Source organism: Terrapene carolina, unplaced genomic scaffold, assembly GCF_002925995.2.
Source record: "Terrapene carolina triunguis isolate 2854851 unplaced genomic scaffold, T_m_triunguis-2.0 Scaffold443, whole genome shotgun sequence".
Taxonomy (NCBI): Eukaryota; Metazoa; Chordata; order Testudines; family Emydidae; genus Terrapene; species Terrapene triunguis.
In genome coordinates this window covers 186,571-206,847 of record NW_020664794.1, presented here as the reverse complement: position 1 = coordinate 206,847, position 20,277 = coordinate 186,571, and the positions used below count along the sequence as shown (strand labels likewise).

The following is a 20,277-nucleotide window of genomic DNA, read 5'->3' as shown; positions in this document are numbered from 1 at the left end:
GAAGTCGACGCTAGCCTCGGTACTGTGGACGCGGTCCGCCGAACTAATGCGCTTAGAGCATTTTATGTGGGGACACACACAATCGGCTGTATACAACCGATTTCTATAAAACCGGCTTCTATTAATTCGATCTAATTTCGTAGTGTAGACATACCCTGAGTGGTGGCAGATGACAGAACAAGGAGCGATGGTCTCAAGTTGCAGTGGGGGAGGTTTAGGTTGGATATTAGGAGGGTGGTGAAGCACTGGAATGGGTTCCCTAGGGAGGTGGTGGAATCTCCTTCCTTAGAGGTTTTTAAGGTCAGGCTTGACAAAGCCCTGGCTGGGATGATTTAGTTGGGGATTGGTCCTGCTTTGAGCAGGGGGTTGGACTAGATACCTCCTGAGGTCCCTTCCAACCCTGACATTCTATGATTCTATGATCTGCCCCCGAACTGGGAGCAGGGCAGGCCTAGAGCTCTTACACCTACACTGGCTGGCGAGGGGATAGAATCAGGGGCTGTCTCCATCCACTTTCAGGCACCTCCGTGCTGCAAGAGTGGTATAAAGAGGCCTTGGTGTAACTGAGAATCCGGCTCACATGAGACATGATGAAAAAGGAGTTGAACCAGCCTGTAGCAGCCCGGGCCACGGAAACAGAAATGGAAAGTGGTTTGGTTCGGATGTTTGGTACGGGAACGAGGCACAGCTTGTGCAGTGATTTCAGGGCTGTCCAAGTTTTCCGACTCAGAGAATTGAAATGACCCCATTTGGGTACTATTGGTTTTTGACCCGGCTCTGCCACATGCTGCCAGTGTGATCTTGGACAAGTCCCTTAACCTCTCTCTGCCTTGGTTTCCCCGCTTGTAGAATGGGGATAACTCTCTTTTCCTACTTGACAGGAGGGCCGTGAGAATGACCAGATGCTCTGGGTTCCCCAGATGGAAGGTGCCATAAAAATACAGAGAACCGTATCCAAAGTATCTGTATCCCTGGAGTGCTAAGAGCTGTGGAGCCCCTCCTGTACATGGGCTCTTCTTACCCTCAGCCTGCAATTCCTGCCTGGAGGAGGTGCCATGCAAAGAACCATCAGCTCTACCCCCAGGATGGCACGGAGTCTAGCTCCAGTGACTGCCAGTTATCAGATTCCCTACTTATAGGAAGGCTCTGGCTGTATGTTACTTTAGCACCAGTCAGGATCAGGCCCCGTTGTGTGAGGTGCTGTACACACACACAGTAAATGACTGGCCCTTCCCTGAAGAGATTAGGGTAGGAGGTGTCCTCGGAAACTCAGGAAGGAAAACCCGGCAGTCTTGTCAGAGCTGGCAGGCGATGGACGCAGACAGGGTTGAGTAACTGCTTGTGATTTCAGGTGCAACTGACCTTTGAAGATGTCACCATCTCTTTCTCCCGGGAGGAGTGGGAGGTTTTATCGGTGTGGCAGAAGGAGCTGTATCGAGAGGTGATGAAGGAGAATTATGCCAGTCTGATCTCACTGGGTAAAGATCAGTGTTCGGTTTCTGGCATGGAGCTGTGGGATCTTTGGAGGGGTTTTTTAAGGGCTATTGATTCAGGGCTAATCTCCTGACCCGTGGATTCCTGATGGAGCCCAGCTACGCCCACTCTAAACAAAAGTGGAGCAATCTCGCTTACTTCCATCCATCCACATGGAATGGGGCACGATGGAATCCCGGAGCACAAACGGACAGAAATAGGATTTACAGCTTTGTTCTGGTTTCATAGTCATATTTCTTTGCAACTGACATTTCGGGGTCTGATCATCCTCAGCTCCTGCAGATGGTGATCAAGAGCTCATGGGACTGGGCCAGCTCCTCCCGATGGCTCTGTAATCCCTTTCTCTGTGTTCACAGGGTATCAGTGTGGGAGTCCTGCCATTTTATCGCAGATTGACCCAGGGGAAGAGCCAGGCCTCTCGGATCAGCTGGATCTGAAAGGAAAAGAATCACCTGCGTGTGAGTGGCAACATTTGCATAGCCACTAGGCCTGCGCCTGCGTTCCTGGTGCGTTCGAAACACCCAGGGGCAGATCTGCTCCTGGCGTGGGGGGAAGCTGATGGAGCGTAAATTGAAGTTGGTGGAGCTGTGGCAATCCCACAAGCTGTGGCTCCAGTGAAGTGCGGGTGACTCGGGCACATCAGGAATGCAGGATCAGGCATTGCCCCTGCAGGGCTGGCCCTTTGCACCCTGTTGAATTGCACCGGCTAAGTGCCGCTCAAGTGCTTGGTGCTATTACCACCTTTCTCGCTAGAGAAGAATGCTCAGCGTCAGATGTGAGGGGGTTTGTATCGCTGCAGAAAATGGCGAATGTGTTTTATTCTTGGCACCAGAGTCCACGTGTGACACTTTTCAGGGCTAACCTAGGTGCGTGGGGTGAATCGCTATTACCTGCTAATGGCATGAGGGAGTCTTGTCTGCGCCCACCAGGGGAAACTCTCCCGAAGCTACACAAATTCCACAGCAGGCTATCGCAAGCCCTGCCCTTTCCCACTGCAGGTTAGCGGTTTAGTACAGCCGAGTGCCTCGTCCCCTGTCTTCAGGACACCCACAACGTGCGCTGATCTGTTGCCTCCCTGGAAGCAGTGCTCTTGGGTTCACTGGCCTCACCTCAGTTCAGCGTTCTCTTTGGCACAAGGCACTTAGATGTGTCTACGGTAAAACCAAATGGAAGTTTATTTAGCAAAGCTTCAGTAAAAGATTCAAATGAAAGCAAGTGAAAGGATTTGGAAACATAAGGATACAGGTAAAAGACATAAAACGCAAACTAGAGCCTGTAGTTATTAGACTGGAAAGGCACTTGTTAATAAGGTATTTCTCACCCAATGGTCGGTCAGTCCGTCCAGCCCAGAGAGCGGGGATCCCCTTTCCATGAGACACTCCCGCTGGCAGAGCAGCACCTCTGGATGGATAACATCGTGTGCCCTTTCTTCAGCTCTTATACAGCCCCAGACTTTTTATCTGTTTTCATAATCGGGCCATCACATTAACTTCAGCTCAGCCCAGCCCTCAGGGTCCCCTAGTCGGAGTCGTCTCTTGGGGTCCTTTTGCCTTTGTCAGTGCTCAGGCCTGCAGGTGGTCAGACGCTGGGCTGGGTTGTGTTCGCACTCTTGATTGAGTTAGTTCTGAGCCCTGCCCCGCCTCAGGTGACATGCTGTGTCTCCAACACATTTTCCATCGCTCTTAAAATATTTCCTGTACTAACCTCTCGTATTCTCCATGAGGGTCCGCTAGTTCTGAGCTTTCGGCAGAGCCCACACACTACCCCGCCCTTAGGTGAAGTATCAAGAAGGTGATTGGATATGCAGTAGATCTAATGCCTGCCTGGGTTGGTCTGGGCATGCCTACATCATCACAGCCCCTCTCTGATTATACCAGTTTTCCTTCTTGTCTCCCTTTATCAACGGGAAGTTTACGGTGGGTTCTGTGGTGTCTGGCCGGATAGAGATTCCCTTCCTTTGCTCAACATGGCTCAGAAAAGAAGGTGTCTACAGTGATCTCTGTTAATATGGAATTCCTGCCCTGTATTTTGGGCAACTCAGAGCCGTTTTGTGCAGGTATAATCCTCCAGCCACTAACAGGGAAGGGGGTTCAGCTGCATTGGAATGACCAACCTTGCAACCCCCAGTAATGGTTGGAGTCAGGGCGATTAGAAATGTAATCAGTTCTCTCCCTCTGCCAAAACCAAAATTCTGCCGGTCTGTTGTTCCGGATGAAATGGCTTCTGCTGTACCCACACTTAGCAGGGAAAGTGATGTGGGTCAGATCCAGGCCCAAAACCTCGGGGGGAGGGGGCAGTTGTATTCATTTCACTGTTGAATTCACATCTTGGTGTAGAGGATGGTGGGGTTTTTTTTTTTACAATTCAGGTCTAGAGCACAGTGTCTGAATAGCAAATTACCTGCCAAGACATGCTGGTGGGTTTGTGGAGTCAATGTTGTCCATCTTAGGCCAAGTCTACACGATGGACCTTACAGCGACCCAGTTGTACTGCTGCAGCTGCGCCGCTGTAAGGTCTCCGTGTAGCTGCTCTGTGCCCGCGGGCGAGAGCTCTCCCACCGGCATAATTAAACCACCGCCAACGAGCAGCAGGAGCGATGTCAGCAGGAGAGTGTCTCCCACCGACTAAGCATTGTCCACACCGGCACTTTTGTTGGTGACACTTATGTCCATCGGGGGAGTGTTTTTCCCCCCCCACACCCCTGACCAACAAAAGTTTTACCGACAAAACTGCCGAGCGTAGACACAGCCTGAGAAGAGCCCTTGTGTTCTGGACTAGGAGCCTGATGCTACACGTTGCAGAGTTCCTCTTGCCAAGTGGATTTGTGAGTCCCGAGCTGTCCCCCTGGCAGGCCCATACGAAGTTTCTGAAAGGCTCCGTGTCTTGGAATCCCCCCGTAAAACAAAATCTATTGTCATGTCAAGGTTCTTTGTCGCTGACCATTGTCTGGCCATTGATTCTAATCCTGCAGATGCTCTCGGGGTCCGGCTCAAGGTGGAGAGGCATGACGAAGGGTATGATGTAAGCCTGGGACAAGGCAGTATATTACCCGGGGACTGTAGGGAGCAGGCCTTGCAGGTGTCCGGCGAGGAAGAAGACTGCCCAAGTGAGAGCAGTGTCTCCAAGCAGAACAGGAGGCTGCCCACCATGTTAGCTCTGTCCAGCCTGAGCCACAAGACGTCCGCTACAATCCCAAATCCCTCGGAGCGGGACAAGAAGAAAAGGAGCCAACGTGAGAAGCACTTCGCAAAGCATGCAGATCCGGACTGTCACCAGCTCACACATGCAGAGAGGACCCGTGTGTGTGCTGAATATGGGAAATGCTTTGCTCAAAAGCGAGACCTGGCAATGCGCCTGAGAGTCCACACAGGGGAGAAGCGGTTTAAATGCACCAAGTGCGAGAAGTGCTTCGTTCAGAAGCAACAGCTGCTCAGGCACCAGGAGACCCACATAACCAAGCCACCGTGCCTGTGCAGAGAATGCGGGAGACGTTTTCAAGCCATTCGTGATCTTCAGCGTCACCAGGTCACTCATGCAAGAAAAACGCCGGTCTCGGTGATCATGGTTCCAAAGTTCACTTTTCCTGTTGTGCGTTACAATAAAACAAGCCAGGAGGCTTAATCCGCTGGGCCACAAGTTGCACAGAAAGAACAAAAATCTGACATTTCATTGCACGTGGGGAAAACTTGCCCGGACAAATGAAAACATATTGTGCACCCAAGTTAGGAACAGCATCCAAAAAGTGTAAGACATATTCCCCCACCCATCTGATGCGATGGACACTTTAAGGCTCATTGTTCAGTTCACCCTTAATAAAACCACCGTACATCAGCACATAGGACTTGAATGGAACTATTGAAAGGGTGGTTTTACTCTGAAGAGTAAGAATAGCACGTTCTTGCTCAACACATCTGCTGGCTGTGTGTGTTTAAGTTTTGTCCCTGTGAAAATGACTTGAACTTAAAGAATTCTGTTGATGATTCCTAGATTCCAAGGCCAGAAGGGACCATTGCAACCATCTAGTCTGACCTCCTGGATAACACGGGCCATAGAAAATCCCCACAATGATTCCCGCTGATGTCCAAGAAGGTTTAGAATCCAGCTCTCTCCCCCTTAGCTGGTCTAGCTCTGGAGAACTAAAAGGAGTCAAAGTAGTGGCCATCTTTGTCGTTAAAGTCGGTGGAGAGGACTGTGAAAACGTGTGTGCGCACACACAGATCTGTCACTTAGGAAAGTCTCCAGGAACCTCTAGGGTGGCTCAGTGCTTCAGCTGTCTTCTGGTAGAGGTGAGATGACACAACATGTGCTGAGGTGTTAGAGCTGATGGAGTCACCAGGCTTCGCAGGATCTCCAGGCAATTTTTAAAAAAGTCGAGGAGCACTGAAGAGCAATTCCTAATGAGAGGGTGAGCTTTCTGCTGCTAAGTTTAAATCTCGCTGGGGTTGATAGTGATGGAAAGTGGCCCATGAGAAATGAATATGCTGGGTCTCAGCCATTTTATCAGTAGACAGCTCTCCATGTACCCTTCCTAAATTGACCCTTTCCTGGCATTCCCAGCAGAGAGGCTGAGGTTTGAATGAGTTGTGCAGAATTACCGGTCCTGCCTGCTAGAACTGGACTTCCCCAGATCAAGAGCACGGTTTGGGTTGCTTGCACCACGCTGTCTATGTACATGCTCTGGGGATAGAGGAAGCCTGTCTCCTGGGCTGTCACCTTTCTCCAGCACCATGCTGACACACAGAAACATTCAGACACTTTTTAAAAAAATCTAGTCTGAAGTTTGTGTGCCTGATGCTTCTCTGAGCCAGGCTAGGGCTTGATTTTCCTGTCCTTGCACCTCCTTGTCTGTGGGAGCTTGGAAGGCCCAAGAACGGCTGGCATCAGCGGAGGCGTTGGACGTGTGCTGCAGACTTCACTTGGAACGCATAATAATCGTTCGCTGGTGTGAGTAGCAATGGCAGAAACCAATGTCTCTCTCTAGTGGTGAGCGAAGGGCTTTATTGCATTGTTGTCGCGTGTGGTAGAACCGTACAGCAGTTAGGGATGTAAAATGTTAACCAATCAGTATTAGTCTTACCGTTAATAGATTCCAGTTAACGTTTAAAACAGATTGGTAAAATAATTTTGTGACATTGTAATAGCTAACGTGCACATCAAAAATGTCACAGCAATACCCAGGGGATGCGGGAGCTTGCAGCGCTTTTGCAGCTCGGGGTGCCGCTGGATCAGCCTGTGCCCGGCAGAGAGGGCACCGCTGGGGGCAGCCCAGCAGCCCCCCCCAGCTCTGCTTCTCTTGCAGCTGGCTGCAGCGGTGGGTCTGCCCGGGAACCACTGGATCTGCTGGAACACTTGGATCTGCCCTGGCACCACTGCTCTCCCGGCAGTAATCTGCCGAACTAGCCGCACTCAGCAGTGCCTAGAAACTGGGAGAGCGAGAGGTGGCAGCGCCCAGCCGTGCACATGCAAACCGTCCCCCAGCCCACTGCACTCCATCTCCGAGGAGAGACGGCAGGGTGGGTCCACCCACGCCAGGGGTAGATTGTGAACTGGTGAACGATTAAACGGTTAACGATATCATTTTAATAGTTTAAACAGGTACTTCCTTAAGCGATAGTTACATCCCTACCAGCAATACCTGTGAATCCTTTGTAATCTCATGGACTGTGTGCAGGGTGTTTGGAGCAATAAAAATAGTGTATTACAAACCGAGCTCTTTCTGCAGATCTAATTAACTCCAGGGCACGGCCACTGTGCTTCTCAAGCACGGATTCATTACAGCCTCAATCCATTCAGCCATAGGCGCCGACTCCGTGGGTGCTTAGCACCCACCAGCTGCCAAGCTTCCCTCCCTCCCCTCCCAGTGCCTCCCCCCTGCCTGCAGCCCGGCTGATCAACTTCTCCCCCTCCCTCCCAGCACCCCCCGCGGATCAGCTGTTCCGTGGTGTGCAGGAGGTGCTGGGAGGGAAGGGGAGGAGCGGGGACAGAGCGTGCTCAGGGGAGGGGGCAGAAAGAGGCGGAGAAGGGGTGGGGGGCGGAGCAAAGGTGGGAAGGGGTGGGGTGACGGCTTGGGGGAAGAGCTGGAGTGGGGGCAGGGCCTGGGGCAGTTGAGCACCCCACCAGGTAGAGAGGAAGCCGGCGCCTATGCATTCAGCTGTGGCAGACCTGACATAATGCCTCAACAAATCCCGCTAACGGTTTCCTAAATCCCCCAGTGGAAGGGAGTCCAATACAGACTCCACAGGACCTACTTACACAGCCCTAGAGTGGGTGGGAGAGAGTCGAAGTGAGTGTCGTTTCAAGGCCACCCTCCCCTCTTGGTTCCTCAGTGAGTTCCACCAGTTTTGACACCCCTATATGCCATAGTCCATCTAAGGGCCATTTAACTTACAGCTCAGAGACTCTGTCCTTCACTTGTGTGTCTCCTCCAGCCTCCGCTCCATGTGGAACACTCTGTCCCGACAGCTCCTACCCCGGGCTGGCAGAGGATGGATGAAGGCAGGTCTTCTATTCCGTGGTGCAGGGCCAAGGCACCCAGTCCCTGTGCTGCCTGCTCACTAATGGCAGCTTGTGACGCTTCCCACGACCCCACCACCACCTGTCCTTAGTGGGAGGATGTCTTGTCTGGACCTGCTGTGGATTAGCTCCCTGAAACCACCAGCCTTCCAGGCCTCCGCCGCCCTTGCTCTCTGTACAGGTTAGCGATAGGCATCTGCCAATGGCCAAGTCCTTGGAACATCCCTCTGGAGTGCTCAGCCCTGATCCACTTGTTCGAGGGCTTTCTTTTCACCCCCTCCCCCGGTTCTTGTCACGCAGACAGAAAGCAGAAGACCAGAAGTCCGATATGCAGGCAATAAGATCTGTATTGGGGTTAGGTTCAAACAAGCATGTCCATGATTCTGACACCACACAGCCTTGTTTCCCAGTGTCCTGGTCCCAGCTCTGACGCCGCAGAGCCTTCACCCCGCGTCCCCCTGCCCGGCTCCGACGCCACGGAGCCTTCACCCCGCGTCCCCCTGCCTGGCTCCGACGCTGCAGAGCTTTGCCTGCGTCCCCATTCCCTTTTAGCAGGCATAATTATACCTGCAATGCACACCCTCGGTCCCACCCCTTACAAGTTATGGTCGTGTCCCGTTTGGGCGGGGGGGTCATGAGTCTGGGGTCTTTGTCCCACCTCTTTTGTACTCCATGGGAGGGGCAAGGAGTGAGGTTGTGTACCGTCAGGGACAGGCATTTCTTTGGCCTTTCAGTGTTTTATACCTTCCCCCCAATCCCCCTTGTCCCTCCCGACTGGTTGCTTGACCTTGCCTTGAGATAGGGATAGGCAGTCTTCAAGTGTGCACTCGTATATTACACTCCCACCATGCCCAGTAACGCTTTGACTGTTATCATCTGTTCTATACTTCAACTGCTCTTATCTGTTCCCGTTATACTAACAAACCCATCTGGCCCGGCAGAAGCAACACACACGGTGTCTTTGTCCTTTGTTCACACATATGAGTAAGAATATAAGTGTATCAAGAATCAAACAGGCAAACAAGGCCCAAAATTCTTTCTCAGGTGAAAATACAGGCCTGAATCCTACATTATCACTTGTTCTCCTAATACCACTGAATGCAGAGCTCTCGGATTCGCTGCTCCCAAAGGATCAGAACACGCCCGCTCAGGGTCCCCGCTCTGCGTCACACGGCTCCGGTAGATGTATAGCGACAACAGGGATACGTTTAACATCAGAGAACTGAGAGTCAAGCGAGGGACAAAAAGAGTGTTGGAAACAAATGGTTACATATGAAACAAAATCATAGCATGCTCGCTAGCACCTCAACAGAACTCTCAAGGCACGCCCCTGGCTCCTGCAAGCTAGCTGACCCCCCGTCCTTTCCCCAGCCTTTTCAACCACTTCCCATAAGATCAAGCCCACTGGTGGTTTGTTCACATAGATTGAAGGAGAACTGGGGGTTCATCTACATCCCAGATATACTGTAAAAGGATAAGCCCAGGTGTTCTTGTTTTGTCCTGCAACCTCCACAATCTAATGACTAGCATTTTGCTCATATGGTAAATGGCCGTCCATTGTGAATTGTACAGTACTTAATTTGCACATGACTGCAGAAATAAAGGAAGAGGGAGGCACGCGTCAGGACCCTAATTGTGCCCTTGGTGATCACTACTTTCCCACCACAGATGTAATGAGGTTGAGTAGTGCCCATATAAGAAAAATTAAAACTACTGATTGCCTCAAAAAAGGTTTTAAATGACTTGACTATAAAAGCAACACAGACAAAATAAGAAAAGCAAGATTAAAGACCAGCACTGAATAAGGATTAATATAAATGGCAAGTTATACTGAAGACAAGCACAAGTGCATGTAAAATTATTATTCATTAGCTACTTACTACTATTTTAACACTATAGTATCAATACAACTTGAGATCAGTTCTGCCCAAGCAACCAGACTTCTTCACTCCATAACCTTACCCTGCATTCACCCGAGAATACGTTACCCTTCAGTCAGTCGTTTTCTGCACGGCCAGGTACAGACGGTCGCGAAGTGCACGTCCCTTCGGTTCAGGGGGTGTGGGTCAGGTTTCCCTTATGTCCAAAACACACACGCAGGCCCGTGCCTTTATATTTTTTATCTGATCTGTCCGCCACGTCTTAAAACAGATCGACCAATTAGGCTCAGCCAAATCTTTATTGTGGTTAGCGTTGTCGCTTTGACCGTATAATTTATACTTACGTATTTTCTTGTAGCCAATTGTTTTAATTGTGAGTTAGACAAGCTGTGCCCCCCCGGGGCACAGCTTATCTCCTTTTATAGGAGTTAGAATGTGTTATCTGGTTGCAGCGCGTTTGGATCACAAGTCTTACCTGACTTCTGCCAAGCGTGCCCCTTTCGCCTCTGCCAAGCGTGCCCTCTTTGCTTCTGCCAAGCGGAAGTTTGAGGCGTAACACTGACAATACCTTTGTTTATTTTAAGCTCGGCAATACTTTTGCTCAGAGATTAATCACAGCGACCGGCCAGAATGAGATGAGCATCAATTACCCCCTGCCTGACAGGAGTTTGTGGATCACCTGTCAGTGACTTGCCTTAACTCACCGCCCTAGAAAACAGAGTTTTTAGCATCAAACAGAACTCAACATATTTTCCATACATGCATCTTGCAATGATTATGATAACCAGTGTGACACACACTTTCATTGGAGACCCTACATGACATTCATGGGCCGGCTACTGCATACATACCAGACCCGGGGGATCCTTGCAACCCTTATGTACCCCTGTGCCCTCTGCAAAGAGGACCTTGGGTCACCATTATTTCATGAAGCGGTTGTAGTGGAGTTTTCTTGCCGTGGGATGCAGGCTGAAGAAGTGAGAACTGATAAATCATTCCAGAGACTCGGTGAATTTTTCCTCTTGCTTTTACACTGCTATAAATCCAGAGTGACTACACTGGGAGCTGAGCAGAATACAGACAGCTGCGCCGCATGCTGTTATACACGTATCAGAGTTTGGCTTGGAGGCCCATCAGCCCTGGGCCATGTTAACAAAGTCCAGGGCTGAAAAAGCTCTTCGCCCTTCCTGATTTGCATCGTCACCTTCCACAACGAAAACTGCCTCCTCTGACCAACCCCCAAACCACCTCTGCTGGAAAGAAAGTCCTGATCATAGCATCCTGGAATATCAGGGTTGGAAGGGACCTCAGGAGGTATCTAGTCCAATACCCTGCTCAAAGCTGGACGAACACCCACTAAATCATCCCAGCCAGGGCTTTGTCAAGCCTGACCTTAAAAGCCTCTAAGGATGGAGACTCCACCACCTCCCTAGGTAACCCATTCCAGTGCTTCACCACCTTCCTAGTGAAATAGTGTTTCCTAATATCCAACCTAGACCTTCCCCACTGCAACTTGAGACCATTGCTCCTTGTTCTGTCATCTGCCACCACTGAGAACAGCCGAGCTCCATCCTCTTTGGAACCCCCCCTCAGGTAGTTGAAAGCAGCTATCAAATCCCCCCTCATTCTTCTCCACCAGTCACCCCGGGGCTGGGGCAAGTAGCTAATGGGAGGAACCAGCCCCCGGCCCCTAACATGCTTTAGGGTGGCTGGTTTTTGGACCCAGAACCAACTTCTGTTAATGGCGCCTTACAACTGGCCAGCCCGACCCCTGGCCCCGCACCCCGCCCCATCGAGGGGGGCATGAAGCACCTGTTGGTGTGGCGGAAACGCGCCGGTGGGGGCGGGGTCTCCGGTAATTACACACACGTGGCGCTGGAGCGGGGCTCAGCGAGCCCCGCAGGAGGCGCTGCCCAGGCGAAGCGGGAGCGTGCGGGGAGCCCGCGGCTCCCAGGAGCAGGGGTCGGGAGCGGGGCTCGGCGGGGTCCCCGCTCGGCTGCAGCGGCGCCCGGGCGATGGCTGGCGGGGCCCCTGTTCGGGTAGGAGCCGGGGGATGCTGCGGGTGCTGGGCGGGCCCTGGGGGTGGATCCCAGCAGGGCGAGGGAGGGTCCCGGGCCGCCCGCGGGGACCCCCCACCCCGCTTCACCGGGAGTCAGGGGCGGAGTTTGCAGGGCCCTGGCGGCCTCCCCTGGGGCTGCGGGGAGCAGCTTCCCCTGCTGCCGGGAACACCTGCCCCGCTGCTGCCCCCCGCCTCTTCCTCGGGGGGCTGTGAACTGGGGCGATTCCCAGGGCTGCCATCAGCTGGTGCCAGGCAGAGGCGCCCCCCCCCCCCGCGGCAGGGCAGGGGGTGGGTTCCCCTGGCCCCACTCCCCCAAGCTCTGAACGCCCCACGCTGCCGGGCTCCTGCAATCCAGGGGGATAAGCCCTGGCACCAGGACTGGGCTCCAGCCAGGCCCCCTTGCCCAGCACAGGATCGGGGCCCGAGATTGGAGCAAACAGCCCGACTAGGGCGCTCGTTACCTGCAGCGTGTCCCTTGGCCCCCTGCAGGTGTAACGCTCAACCGTTCTGCCCTTCCCAATCTGTTGGCTGGGCAGAGAGACAAGGTGGGTGAGGGAATCTCTCTTGTTGGAGCAGCCTGTCTCTCTCCCCAACAGAAGCTGGTCCAATTAAAGATCTGACCTCACCCACCTGGTCTCTCTAATCTCCTGGCACCAACAGGACAGACATGCCAAACCCGTGGGAAAAATGCAGAAATTTGGGCTTGTTTTTGGCTTAATTGGCTTGTGAGTTGCTTGTTGGCTAGTTTTTGGCTTGGAGCTTGTTTGGCTTGTAGCGTGTTACTGCTGCTTTCTTTGATCGGCTCCCGGCAAGCAGGGCAAGGCTGCAGGGGCAAGGGGGGGAGAGAGTCAGGGGTCACAGCAGGCCCACCCCAGTCCCAGGCTGCACGCTGGGGGGATCTAGTCACATAGAGTGTTGGGGTTCTTAGGGATTGGCTGGTTTTGGCCTTGTTTTGAAATGGGATTAGCTTGAATTTTGGCTTATTGTGAAAGTCGGGGGGCCTATTTACTGTGTGAAAATTGGCAACTGTGCAACGGGGCTACAGCACTTTATAGCCTGCAGCGGCTGCTTGTGCTCTAAAATCAGGGAAGTTGGTGCTGTAAACGCTGGGCCTCCCTCATCTAACCGTTAAAAGACAAAAATAAATGTCAGTGTCAGCCCAACATGTTCCAAAAAAAATTCGCATTCAGTGCTGTGAAGAGCATGGAAAAGATGCAAAAGTCTCAGCCCGCATTGAAAGCCCACTGGAGTCCTAGAAAGACTTGCATTGACTTCAGAAGGCTTTGGATTAGCCCTCTGTGAGATAGACCATGCAGATGTGTTTTCACGAGAAGCCGTAATCTCCTATTAGGTGTGGAGATTCTATATGTGCAACTTATAGAGGTGATGGATTCAATACACTGTAAGGAATAACCCACTAATTGGGGCACAGAAAGGCGAGGTGCAGAACTATATGCTCAAAAGACAAAACCTCTGAATAGTAAAGTGCCTCCAACCAATCAGGACTTTACTTTTCTCTCCTGTAAGCTGACCAGACGTTGCTCTGGAGGTTCTGATTGGTCAGAAGGGGCCTGTAGCAAGTGATTGGCCAATGTATTGTGTAAGACTAGGGCCTTGGCTACACTTGCAGCTGTACAGCGCTGTGAGGTAAACCTGTCTTCGTACAGCTGAGTAGGGAAAGCGCTGCAGTCTGTCCACACTGACCGCTGACAGCGCAGTGGCGTGGCAACATTTGCAGCTGTGTTGGGAGCGGTGCATGATGGGCAGCTAGCCCAGCATTCATGTGGCTGCAACGTGCTTTTCAAAACGGGGGGGTGGGGTGGATTGTGACAGGGAGGGGGGGGGAGAGAGTGCTTTTTGGAGCGTGTCAGCTCTCTATTTTGCAAGTTCCGAACTCCCGGCCCCCTGCTCATTCATTCACTCACTCAAAGCAAACAGCAAACTGTTTGCTTTTTCTCTGTGGTACGAGCTTTGAAACCGGCACTTCCGCATTCCTGCAGCCGGTCACAACGATGGAGAGGATTGGCCACTTGACAAGGGGATCAGTACAGTGCAGCAGGTTGATTCCTGGTACACACTCACAGGGGAGAGTCGTAGCCACTCCGCTGTATCTCTTATGCTTCTCGGAGAGATGGTGTACCCAGGGAGATACAGCGCTGTACGTGCCTTGCCAGTGTAGCCGGTCAGTGAGTTACAGCGCTGGGGGCGGCTTTACAGCGCTGTAACTCGCAAGTGTAGCCAAGGCCTAAGAGTTCCAGATGTCCAGGAAGAGTGGAGGACAGGCCTGTGTGTGTAGAGACGGAGCAATGAGGAAGCCATGTAGCGGCAGCAGTAAAGTTCAGACTACAACTTCTAAGCTCCTTTGGGGTTTTTTATCTCTTTGCTGAGGTGCTCAGATACCACTGGATAAAGTAGTGAGCACTGACTCTGTACCAAACGCAGTTCCTATTCCTGGGAGTTTACACGTGTCCAAAAATGAGACTGTGTGTATGAAACATCCACAGCAGAATATAAACACGCTGTACAGCACAGAAACACGTCCCTCTGCCTGGCTGAGTCTCAGGGCGTCAGCAGTAGGTGCTGAGTGTATGTCCCCCTGGATTTCAGGTGCCAGTGACATTTGAGGACGTCGCTGTCTATTTCACCCTTGAGGAGTGGGAGAAATTGACAGAATGGCAGAAGGCGCTGTACCGGGAGGTGATGAGGGAGAATTATGATCATCTGATTTCACTAGGTAAAGATCGGTTTTCATTGTTTGACTGCGTGTTGGAGGAGCTTTGACGTTCCTGGGTGGGATCAGAGATGGAGGCGAATATCCAAGCCCCCAGCTTTCCCAGGACATAAAAAGCTGCAGAGTTTTTGCAAATGAACATTGAAGTGCCGAATCCTGGCCCCACTATGAGTGATGCTGCTCAGATGCGGGTGTGGATTGCTAGCGCTGTCGAGAGCTTGCTCCAGGGGGTGGGAATAGGGAAGTCGAGCACAGGGTGGAAGGAGAATCTTTCAGACTGTTGTGTAATCCTGTCTTTGTGAACAGGGTATCCAGTTCCCAGACCTACTCTTGCGTTGCTGAACAATCCGGAGGAAGAGCCATCGCTCTGGGAGCATCAGGATCTGGAAGAAATAGAATTACCTGAAAGTGAGTAAGAATTTTACTAGCTTCCCTGCCATAGAAACCGTGAGCAGATTGCTACCATCTGAGACAACAGCAGCAATCAGAGATGAGTGTTTGTGTTGGGCTGTATTGGGAAAGTGATCCAGGCCGTTATCAATCCCAGGGACCCATGGGAGAGTTTACTGTCTAGTGAAAAGAATGAATTTTTGTTTCGGGGCGATTAACTGGAGGATGAGATCCAATGGAGTGTGGAGCTGGAGTAGAGGATTCAAGGAATTTTAGAGCAAACGCAGAATGGGTTGATATCAGAGTATCCAGGAAAACTCTCTGAGGGGTCCATGCTGTGAAACCTGTTATGTGAACAGGACTCACTCCGGCAAGTCCCTCAGCTACATTGATCTTACAACTTAATTCAATACCACACACTTTTTGGAAAACTGTTCTAACATACAGCCAGATTTTTGTCACCTGTATCTCCCCTTACTCCAAAGATAGTCCCACTGATTTCAATGGGAGTGCTTAATGCAAGAGTGGCAGAATCAGACCCATAATTAGGCCGGCTCACACTTGCTGCTCGCAAGTGTATTGAGCTGCAGCTGTAGCAGACCTGCGTGACAAGGGCTGAAATGTCTTGGAAGCAAGGGTTAGTTGGTAACAGATTTGGTCTTTGCAACCAACACATGTGGATGCCCAGAATGTTTTTTTCTTTTTAATTCCAGCCGCTGATTTCAGGCTCCTAATTAAGGAGGATGAGGATGATAAGGAAAATGCTGAGAACCTGGGACAAGTCGAGACACCATCCAGAGACTCGGAAAAGGAATATAATTTGCTTTTTTCTATCCAGGGAGTAAACCGCACTGGTCAGGGCAGCCTTGCTGTGGGGAGGAGAAAAGCCCACCTGAAAGGAAAGCCTGTTGAAACCACAAATCCACAGCAGCTCAGCCCAGATGAGAAACCTCACAAATGTAGCGAATGTGGGAAAAGCTTCCAGAAGCGTGGGAATCTGAAATGCCACTTTCGGACGCACACCGGGGAGAGACCCTACACCTGCCCGGAGTGTGGAAAGAGCTTTCGCCAAAAGCACCATCTGGTAACACATCAGAGAACCCATTCAGGGGTGGCACCGTATAACTGCCCCCAGTGTGGGAGGAGCTTCAGCACGTCTGCCCGCTTTAAAACACACCAGAGCACCCACCTGGGGGAGAGGGCATTGCATGGCAGAGAGGGTGGGGAAAGCTTCCAGACGCACGGGGTTCTTCACGTTCACCAGCGAACTCAGGCTGGGGAGGAGCTGCACGTGCGTAACGACTGTGGGAGAAGTTTCAGCTGTAAGCAAACCCTTAGGATCCACCAGAGAATCCACGCTGGAGAGAAACCATACAGAAGCCCTGGCTGCGGGAAAAGCTTTTGCATGCCCGTGCATCTCAAACTGCACCAGCAGATCCACATGGGGGAGCGGCCCCATACGTGTGACGAGTGTGGGAAAAACTTCCGGAAGAGCGAGCACCTGAAGCGGCACAATCGGATCCACACAGGGGAGAGACCCTTTGCATGCACGGCGTGCGAGAAAAGCTTCATCCAGAAGCAGCACCTGGTGAAGCACCAGAGGACCCACACGGGCGAGCGGCCCTACCTGTGCAGCGAGTGCGGGAAGAGCTTCCGGATACGCAAGGATCTCAGCTTTCACCAGCAAATCCATACGGGAAAGACGCTCCACGTGTGTGAGGCTTGCGGGAAGAGCTTCAGCCACAGGCAATCGCTCGTGAGGCACGCGAGAACTCACGCCGGGGGGAGCACCTACACGTGTAATGACTGCGGAGAAGGCTTCGCGGTGCACAAGCAGCTCCGACGGCATCGGCAAAGTCACGCTGCGCAGAAGCCCTCCGAGCACACCTGCAGCGAGTGTGGGAAGGGCTTCCGGAAGAGCGAGAACCTGAAGCGCCATTTGCACACGCACACAGGGGAGCGCCCATTCCTCTGCACCGAGTGCGGGAAAAGCTTCATCCAGAAACAGCACCTGGTGACGCACCAGAGAACGCACACGGGCGAGCAGCCCTACCTGTGCAGTGAATGTGGGAAGAGCTTCAGCACCGCCGAGTGCCTGAAGATCCACCGGAGAATCCACACAGGCGAGCGGCCCTACCTGTGCAGCGAATGCGGGAAGAGCTTCCGGACACACCGGGTGCTGAAAGTTCACCAGCAAACTCACACCGGGGAGAGTCTCTTCATCTGCTGCAACTGTGGCAAGAGCTTTCGGCACAAGCAGACTCTGGTGATGCACCAGAGGACACACGCTGGCGAGAAGCCCTAAGACTGCACCCTTTGAGGAGACGCCATCCGGACCCTCAAGCTCCTCAAGATGCATCAACACAAGCACACAGGAGTCTGGCTCTACACCTGCAGCAAGTGCGGGAAGAGCTTCCAGAAGGGCGAAAACTTGAAATGCCACTTTAAGACTCACACGGGAGAGAGACCTTACTGGTGCACCCAGTGTGAAAAGGGCTTCATTCAGAAGCATCATCTCCGCACGCACCAGTGAACCCACCACGGGGACAGAGAAACATGTGGGTGAGGGATATGCACCTGTCTTCCCCCAGGGTGAACGTCTGCAATGTCCCCTGGAAACCCACCTACACGGAGGAGCTGAGTGGGGAGCTCCCATTCCGGGTGGTCAGTGTTGACGACTTTCCTTTTCCTGGCAATGAGGCACCGGGGTAATAGCCTATCTGGAAGGAGATGGCAGATGAACATCTCAAGCATTGGGAACTGAATCCAGGAAAATTTCTTGGGTGAGTGAAGATCAACAAAAGATATTGGAGATGCTCCCAGTTGTTGTGAGCTAACAAGCCACAAGAAATCCAGGGTAACCATCTACCCCTTTTAAATATGGGGAGATGCAGAAACATATCTGGGGAAAAACTCCTCAGCAAAGTGGGCTGCCTTATGGACTTAGGAGTGGAAGGAACTCTTTCAGGTGTATGAACTTCTGGTCAGCCAGGGAAGGCTGTCAGAGAGTGACATTCAGAAACAAGCAATGAACAGTTCAGCACAAGGGAGCCCACACAGGAGAGAGGCCAAATCAATGGACCAATCAGGTGTATGACTGGGAATCACTGAACAGAGTAATAACCAAAGGAAGGAGAGAAAATGTCTAGCGCGGCGAAGGGGGAATCACTAGAAATAACAGGCGGAAACGGAGCAATGGTAAAAGTAGGCTGAATAACCGTCTCCAAAAGGGAGACCTAGTTGTCTGTGACACGGTCTCCCAGAGGAAGCTGTGGAAGCCCCAAAGCTGGGACCTTTTGAAAGAAGATTGAGCAAAGCCTGGGGGAGCGGTGCTGCCATGGCAAAGGGGAGGAGTGCTTGAAGTGGCTTAATATGTCTCTCGCGTTCAGCTGCAAAATCAAGTTGCCATCCGCAGCAGACCAGTGACGGGAGAAACCAGGACTCGAGTACAACAGTTGGAAATGAAAACCAAACCCAACCCATCTACTGTTAGAAGGGATGCCCAGTTAAGGCCAGATCCTCCACTGGTGTGAACTGGTGTAGCAACAGTGACCTCAAAGGCGTTATCCCAGTTTACACCAGCTGAGAATCAGGCTGTCCTTCAAAGTGGTGCCCAGAGGAAGGACGTGAGTGGATTTGCCGTTTGACAACGCCCCAAATAATCGCCCTGCAAATTTCAGAAATGCTCCTGAGAATGAGTCCTCCTCAAATCTATAGGCCAAAGGCATCCCTGATGTAAATCTCCTGACTTCAGTGGCAATACACCAGTGATTTGTTTGGCCCTTGGTCTCATACTATAAACAGGAGATGAAGCGTTGCCAGCGTTTGCGTGTATTTTGCTACTTAAAGAAAGAAGTTGGCTGGGGTGTTCCAGACAGGCCAACCAGTCGTCCAGCCTTGGGTGCAGGACATCCCATGTGCTTTGTTTCAAGGCAGTTCTATTAGAAACGTACCAAAGTTTATCTAGAGAAAAGACCCGACCGGGGGTACAGATGGGTTTTGTTTCTTTCGTAGTGCCCATCATGGAGCACCCTAGAGGGTCAAGTAGGAACACACCCCGTAACCCCAGATGGGCTGAAGAAAGCTCCTTGCCCCAGCAGGTGCAGAGAGAGCCTCATGAAGCAGGTTCCCGCAGTCCTGCGGGCCTGTTACAAGAGCCACACTTGTGACGCTGAGCTCATGGGATAAAGCTGGGAGGTGGGCATTAGCCACGTGAGGAAGAGCCATATAGAGATGTGGGGCTGGGCTCCTCATGGTGCTGAGCGTTCTGCCTGCCCGCCCACCAATGCCAGGGAGAGCATGCAGCACCACCCTGGAGGGGCTCGGTGCCCAGCATCTTGTGCATCTTCTGGAAAAGAAACCCAAGTGAGAGGTCAGCTCTGACCACCAGCAGGGGAGGTGGGCAGAGGAGAGAGCAGGCATTGGAGGATCCCTGACCTCCATGGGTTCTGTGCATGCCTGGAATGTGCGGGAGAGGGCCAATAAATAGACTGCCCTCAACAGGAGTTGTGGCTGAATTTTGTCCAGCAGGTCTAACGGTGAGAGCATTGCGGGGGAAATTCAGCCCATGCAGATGGCCTATGCACCTCTCAAATCCCACTTCAGCCAGCGGCCCCGGCGTGCGCACACGTACACTAGCGCTCAGCGAGCGAGCACAAGTATCACTAGCAGTGTGGCTGTGGCAGCAATGGAGACACAACTGAGCTGGGCCAAGTACAAACGTGCCTGAAAGCAGCGGGTCTGTGTTCTGCACGGCTCAGCCGTGCCTCCGCTACCCGTGCTGCTGCCGCCAAACTGCTAGTGATATTTGTGCTAGCTTGGTGCGAGCAAGTGTGAGCGTGCATGCACAAGCAGGAGCGTCGTGCCCCTCTCTCAGAGAGTAGACATAGCTTCGGAGTGAACAGAGCTCACAAAATGTAGCCACAGAGGCAGGTATGTTGTGAGCGACAGCCTAGAAGCCATGCGCGCCTGAGTTCTGACGCTGACTCCCGTGGGGGCTTGGGAAGATCAGGTACTGTCCTGGTGACCTATTTCCTGATCGGTCAGACACAGGGCGGATGGGAGGGGGTTGGGAGGGTTATCTAGCAGTTGAGTGCAAAGTGCTTTTGAGCTTGGATGCAGCTCGTTGTCCCATAAGGAAGTTAGCGGTGGAACGGGAGAGCAATCTGTTGAGCTGGGGTGGCTTGGACACTTTGGGCGGTATTCCTGTT

At 52.3% G+C, this 20,277-nt stretch overlaps 2 protein-coding genes across 2 annotated transcripts; both read left to right on the top strand.

The window, feature by feature from the left end:
• The first annotated feature begins 1,788 nt into the window (after positions 1 to 1,788).
• Positions 1,789 to 7,184, top strand: LOC112120761 (gastrula zinc finger protein XlCGF17.1-like). The gene is made up of 2 exons (XM_029913077.1): positions 1,789 to 1,952; positions 4,466 to 7,184. The coding sequence occupies exon 2, from the start codon at positions 4,642 to 4,644 to the stop codon at positions 5,113 to 5,115; it is 474 nt and encodes a 157-aa protein (XP_029768937.1). The 5' UTR covers positions 1,789 to 1,952; positions 4,466 to 4,641; the 3' UTR covers positions 5,116 to 7,184.
• Positions 7,185 to 14,371: 7,187 nt separating this feature from the next.
• On the top strand, positions 14,372 to 19,683 carry LOC112120760 (oocyte zinc finger protein XlCOF6-like). Its single transcript, XM_024219909.2, has 3 exons — positions 14,372 to 14,680; positions 14,984 to 15,085; positions 15,781 to 19,683. Exons 1-3 carry the CDS (start codon positions 14,647 to 14,649, stop codon positions 17,370 to 17,372), a joined length of 1,728 nt encoding a protein of 575 aa, XP_024075677.1. The 5' UTR covers positions 14,372 to 14,646; the 3' UTR covers positions 17,373 to 19,683.
• Positions 19,684 to 20,277: the final 594 nt, after the last annotated feature.

Coding starts and splice junctions, on each gene's coding strand:
- LOC112120761 (XM_029913077.1), top strand. CDS start 4,642: ATGTTAGCTCTGTCCAGCCTGAGCCACAAGACGTCCGCTACAATCCCA.
- LOC112120760 (XM_024219909.2), top strand. CDS start 14,647: ATGAGGGAGAATTATGATCATCTGATTTCACTAG. Junction 14,681..14,983: donor TGATCATCTGATTTCACTAG/GTAAAGATCGGT, acceptor CTTTGTGAACAG/GGTATCCAGTTCCCAGACCT. Junction 15,086..15,780: donor AGAAATAGAATTACCTGAAA/GTGAGTAAGAAT, acceptor TTTTAATTCCAG/CCGCTGATTTCAGGCTCCTA.